Source organism: Phacochoerus africanus, chromosome 13 (genome assembly GCF_016906955.1).
Source record: "Phacochoerus africanus isolate WHEZ1 chromosome 13, ROS_Pafr_v1, whole genome shotgun sequence".
Classification (NCBI taxonomy): Eukaryota; Metazoa; Chordata; class Mammalia; order Artiodactyla; family Suidae; genus Phacochoerus; species Phacochoerus africanus.
This window is the reverse complement of record NC_062556.1, coordinates 54,821,752-54,828,225: the sequence shown is the minus strand read 5'-3', so window position 1 is coordinate 54,828,225 and position 6,474 is coordinate 54,821,752. Positions and strand designations below refer to the sequence as shown.

The window sequence follows — 6,474 nt, the reverse complement described above, 5'->3', positions numbered from 1 at the left end:
ATGCATTTTAAATTCCTCCGAACCGATGTAGAAACTTTGTGAGTGTGTATGAGTGTGAGGTTAAGTGTGTGTGCGGGGGGGTGTGCTTGTGTGTGTGCGGTGTAGTGTGTGTGCACAAGTCCGCCAGGGGAGTTTTAAGAGCACTCGCGAATCATATTGGGATTTTTCCCTGCCCCCTCCCTCCTTTTCCGGTTCTCAGTGAATGCTTTCGGTCTGGAATCAAAGATGCGAGCGTGCATTGTATTTTCACCTTGCAGACTTAAGTAACATTCAAGAAATATCATCAGAGAAACCTAACTCTCAACGACCAAATTGACTAAAATTCTATACCAAGTTTAAAAAAGAAAAGTGTATGCCTGAGTTACATATCTCGCACTAAAAATTCATACCCAACTTCATCATATTAAATATATATATGAATATATGTTCCAAGTAGCCATATTCAACATGCAAAAAAGAAAAAAAAAAGGGTTTCAAAGACCTCAAATAGCATAAAACACTGTACTGCAGAGAAGGAAGAAATGCACTTAAAGCACCGACGAAAATGGCGTGCAGTATAATTACCTCAAATTGCTGTTCGCTTGACACCCTGACACTAATTTTATTCAAGCCATCGGGAAATAAATGTTTTAAAAGCGATCTTTCCAAATGCTGGAGCTAGCGGGGTCTCTGAGGTCGTTAAGGAAAGGAAAGGGTAAAGTTTCCAGCACTCGAAAAAATTAAATAATCCTTTTAAAATAAGCGTCTATGTGGATCGACAGCCTTTAATGCCCACATTTTTAACGCTTGCCCTGTACGTGGATTGATTTTTTTTTTTTTCCTTCAGCATTCCCTCACCAGATGGATTTTTGCTACTGCAGATCAGCAGAGGGTGTCAGATCTTTCAGAGTGCACCAGGCTGGAACGAGCAGAGCTTCTTAGCAACTCTCTTCTTCCCCCTCCCCATTCTCGCGCTCTCTCTCTCTCGCTCAGACAACTCGCCCCCGGCCCTCCGCCCCCTCCACGTAATTCCGAAAGAGCAGAAGAAAGAGAAGGAGAACAAGAAAAGAAGAGCTAGTAACCTAGAGCCGGATCCCACGGGGGAGGGGAAAAAAATCTGAAGAGAATTGAAGGGGAGGAAAGGAAAAGGATGGTCAGCCACCAAACGCAACGATTGCGGAAATTTTCCAGCGCCATTGGCTCGGCAGCGTGAGTCCTTCGGTCGGGCGTGATTTCAGCACCGGGGGGACTGGACAGCACCTCGGGGGGACTCCTGTGCAACCCGCAGCCACAGAGAGAACTCCAGCAGCAGCCTCAACAACAGAAGGCGCCGCCGAAAACCCTGCTTTGTATCAAAGAGGCAAGGTCAGTCCGACGCACAGCCATGCACAGGCAGTGCGCTGTACTACGCTGCAAACCCTCTGCTTGTTTCTCTTAACATGCACTTGCTTCTAATTACTAGCCTTGTTCCCTTCCTGATTAGTGAGGAACACTAGACGAGATTCTGTAAGAGTGTATTTTTAATTTCTATGTATATATTTAACTTATTTTTCTTTATTTCTAAAGGGTTGAGGGGGAGTGGGGTTATTTTTTTTTTACTTTTTTTTTTTTTTTTTTTTTTTTTTGCTTGCCTTGCACTACGTGCCTGGATAGTTTGTAGATATAATTATTGACTGGCGCCTGGGTTGTTGCAGTGCGGGGGGGTTAGGGAGGAAGGAATCCACCCCCACCCCCCCAAACCCTTCTCTTCTCCTTCCCTGGGTTCGGACATTGGAGCACTAAATGAACTTGAATTGTGTCTGTGGCGAGCAGGATGGTCGCTGTTACTTTGTGATGAGATCGGGGATGAATTGCTCGCTTTAAAAATGCTGCTTTGGATTCTGTTGCTGGAGACGTCTCTTTGTTTTGCTGCTGGAAACGTTACAGGGGACGTTTGCAAAGAGAAGATCTGTTCCTGCAATGAGATAGAAGGGGACCTACACGTAGACTGTGAAAAAAAGGGCTTTACAAGTCTGCAGCGTTTCACCGCCCCGACTTCCCAGTTTTACCATCTATTTCTGCATGGCAATTCCCTCACTCGACTTTTCCCTAATGAGTTCGCTAACTTTTATAATGCGGTTAGTTTGCACATGGAAAACAATGGCTTGCATGAAATCGTTCCTGGGGCTTTTCTGGGGCTGCAGCTGGTGAAAAGGCTGCACATCAACAACAACAAGATCAAATCTTTTCGAAAGCAGACTTTTCTGGGGCTGGACGATCTGGAATACCTCCAGGCTGATTTTAATTTATTACGGGATATAGACCCAGGGGCCTTCCAGGACTTGAACAAGCTGGAGGTACTCATTTTAAATGACAATCTCATCAGCACCCTACCTGCCAACGTGTTCCAGTATGTGCCCATCACCCACCTCGACCTCAGGGGAAACAGGCTGAAAACGCTGCCCTATGAGGAGGTCTTGGAGCAAATCCCTGGCATTGCTGAGATCCTGCTAGAGGATAACCCGTGGGACTGCACCTGTGATCTGCTCTCCCTGAAAGAATGGCTCGAAAACATTCCCAAAAATGCCCTGATCGGCAGAGTGGTCTGCGAAGCCCCCACCAGACTGCAGGGAAAAGACCTCAATGAAACCACTGAACAGGACTTGTGTCCCTTGAAAAACAGAGTGGATTCTAGTCTCCCAGCGCCCCCAGCCCAAGAAGAGACTTTCGCTCCTGGCCCCCTGCCAACTCCTTCCAAGACAAATGGGCAAGAAGACCACGCAACCCCAGGGTCGGCTCCAAACGGAGGTACAAAGATCCCAGGCAACTGGCAGATCAAAATTAGACCCACGGCAGCTATAGCGACCGGCGGCAGAAACAAACCTCCAGCCAACAGCCTGCCCTGCCCTGGGGGCTGCAGCTGCGACCACATCCCAGGGTCGGGTTTAAAGATGAACTGCAATAACCGGAACGTGAGCAGCTTGGCTGATTTGAAGCCCAAGCTCTCCAATGTGCAGGAGCTTTTCCTGCGTGATAATAAGATCCATAGCATCCGAAAATCGCACTTTGTGGATTACAAGAATCTCATTCTGTTGGATCTGGGCAACAATAACATCGCCACCGTAGAGAACAACACTTTTAAGAACCTTTTGGACCTCCGGTGGTTGTATATGGATAGCAACTACCTGGACACATTGTCCCGGGAGAAATTCGCCGGGCTGCAAAACCTGGAGTACCTGAACGTGGAGTACAATGCGATCCAGCTCATCCTTCCCGGCACCTTCAATGCCATGCCCAAACTGAGGATCCTCATTCTCAACAACAACTTGCTGAGGTCCCTACCAGTGGACGTGTTTGCTGGGGTCTCGCTCTCTAAGCTCAGCCTACACAACAATTACTTCATGTACCTTCCAGTGGCAGGGGTGCTGGACCAATTAACCTCCATCATCCAGATAGACTTGCATGGAAACCCTTGGGAGTGTTCTTGCACCATTGTGCCTTTCAAGCAATGGGCAGAACGCCTGGGTTCCGAAGTGCTGATGAGCGACCTCAAGTGTGAGACGCCAGTGAACTTCTTTAGGAAGGATTTCATGCTTCTCTCCAATGACGAGATCTGCCCCCAGCTGTACGCGAGGATCTCGCCCACGTTAACTTCGCACAGTAAAAACAGCACTGGGTTGGCGGAGACCGGGACGCACTCCAACTCCTACTTAGACACCAGCAGGGTGTCCATCTCCGTGTTGGTCCCGGGACTGCTGCTGGTGTTTGTCACCTCCGCCTTCACTGTGGTGGGCATGCTCGTGTTTATCCTGAGGAATCGAAAGCGGTCTAAGAGAAGGGACGCCAACTCCTCCGCGTCCGAAATTAATTCCCTACAGACAGTCTGTGACTCTTCCTACTGGCACAATGGGCCTTACAACGCAGATGGGGCCCACAGAGTGTATGACTGTGGCTCCCACTCGCTCTCAGACTAAGACCCCAATCCGGGTAAAGGAGGGGAGGGGGCATGGCGATGCCCCTCCACCCCCGACTCCTCCAGCCTCTGCGGGGGTCAGAGGAGCACAGACCCAAGTTCTGCGCGCCCCAAGGCTTGATGGACATAAGTAAATAAATAACTGTGAACTCGCTCAAATGAGAGGGTCTGACCCATTAGCTCCCTTCTGGAAACAAAGAGCAGACTGTGGCGAGCTGGGAGAGCGCTGCCAAATCGCTTTTTGCTGCAGCCTCTTTTAACAAAGCCCAGCAAGAGCCCTGCTCAGAGAACTGACAGCTCCTCGGAGGAGGGGCCGGAGGGGATGGCTACCGAGGTCCTATTCATATATACAGATACCCACATCTATATAGTGAGATAGATATCTATTTTTCCCCTGTGGATTAGCCCCATGAGGAGGGGGGCGTGATGGCTCCCTGCTGGCTACGCAGGGATGGGCAGTTGCACGAAGGCATGAATGTATTGTAAATAAGTAACTTTGACTTCTGACAAAAACAAAAAGTGCTGCATGGCTCGCATGGAATCCACGCGCTCCAGGGAAGCTGCCCTCCCAGCGACTGGGGACGCCGTCACGTTCACAGCACCTACCCTCTTACCTGATAAGTCCCAGCGTATCAAACTTTCTATAAACAAAATACAGTATAATCAGAAAGTGCCATTTCGCCATTATTTGTGATCCTTAGGCAGTTCAGAGCGTAAGTTTACTGTGGAAAAAAAAAATGTAAAGGTTTTATTTAAGACATTTGCATGGCCAGTCACAGTCCATTTTATGAGTTAAAAATGTATTTTGTTGAGCAAAGTTTTTATGGGTTGTTTTGGGTTCTTTTATTTTGATGGTGATTTTTTTTTTTTTTTTGAGGGGGAATATTTTTCTATACATATCCAATAATGCCTTCCATCTGAATGTAAAATAAGTACCCATGATTTCTATTATAGTATCAGTGTAATTATTAAAAAAAAAAAAGATTTTGAGGCAGTTAAGCATGACCAATTAATGTCACTCTAGTGCTTAGGCTGCGATCCTATGGTAGCAATTCTGTGCTGGTGTAAATCTTACTTACAAAGTAGGAGAAAAGAACCGAGAAAGCACGTGGAACTTACTAATTCTATTCGAGGATTTTATAATGGCATATTTTTTCAGTATTAAAGTGAAAATGTTTTCAACTCTGGGTCCTTATATTTTTCCAGCTTCATATTTGCAACTGGTAAATTGGATTCGCAGTGGAAGGGACTCGGGAGGGGGACATTAAGGGTGGGTCCCTTCAAGAGCTTTAGGAAGCCTCTCTAATTGTCTTAGATTTTCACCCTTTACGTAGCTGCCCCTCCTCCTCCTCCTTCCCCGCCCGAACCTTTCGAGCTTTCCCCTGTGGTTAAGTTAGGTCTTTCCCCCAACACGCCCCCTCCGCTCCCTTTTCCCCTCTCTCCTTTGGCGGCAGTGAATCCCTTTATTAATACTGGAAATCCCTCGCTGCGGCTTCTGCTGCTGCTGCACACGCTGCAGATAGGTTAAGGATGTTAGGAGATTTGATTTAATTGACTCTGCCTAGATCGGTCTCATTAAACAGTGGAGGTTTCATTGGTCAGCACTCTTCGATGAAAGACAGACCTAATGACTGGCATTTGAGATGCTGCTGGCATTTTGAATTCAACATCTGCTGAAAAAACGGTAAAACTAATTAGTGCCCACCCACCCTCCCCGCCCCAGCAACTGCATATTGAAATTTGTTAAAGCACTCATCTTTATGGAAATCAATCATTATCCTAAAGAAGTGTTTCTCTCCCATCATTTGGATTTCTGCTTGTGGCCCAGTAATTAACAAGAAAAGCGTTGAACTGTTTGAATTTTATGAGCCAGTGTAACTCTAGTCTCAATCATATTCCTCTGGGATTTCTAAACAGTCTATTTTATCATCAGTTAGGGGACAAAAAGCAAAGAAAACTACACATATTAATGAGGTCTGCATTCCACCACATATCCACCCTTGAAACGTATGTTAAAAGATTGCAGACCACAGATTAAAAAAAAAAAAAATTACTTCAGGATTGTGAATCAGCTAATGAAAACCCCCAGAGCAGTTGTAAGAAGATTTGCCTTCTAGAACTCATATTCTAGAGAGAAGTAATTTCCCAGGACAGTGATGTTCTGGATTATGTATTATTTATTTTAATGCTTTTTAAATAAAATCTTTATTATAAACCATGACTATTTCTAAGGCCATTCATCATTTTCTCTCTTGATTCTTTTGTGGACTGCATTTCATAGGAGTAAAATTGTAACCTCCTATCCTCTGACAAATATTATGGGTTGTCATTTATTTGTTTAGTTTTCATAAGAAGGCCTTAGTTCTTTCGTGGGGAGACAACTAGGTTCCTGATAGGCAAGCAACAGATTTATTTGTGTTGGAAAAGCTGGAAGAGGGGGATATTCAATCATATTGTTACCTTAATAAGGAAAATAAAAGAAGTCAGTTGTTCTATGTTTCTGGTGGAATGTGATACTTGCAAGTGAGGCATGACGGTAATTT

At 45.7% G+C, this 6,474-nt stretch overlaps 1 protein-coding gene across 1 annotated transcript; it reads left to right on the top strand.

The window, feature by feature from the left end:
• The first annotated feature begins 873 nt into the window (after positions 1–873).
• Positions 874–6,149, top strand: SLITRK1 (SLIT and NTRK like family member 1). Its single transcript, XM_047756072.1, has 2 exons — positions 874–1,344; positions 1,792–6,149. The coding sequence occupies exon 2, from the start codon at positions 1,845–1,847 to the stop codon at positions 3,930–3,932; it is 2,088 nt and encodes a 695-aa protein (XP_047612028.1). The 5' UTR covers positions 874–1,344; positions 1,792–1,844; the 3' UTR covers positions 3,933–6,149.
• Positions 6,150–6,474: the final 325 nt, after the last annotated feature.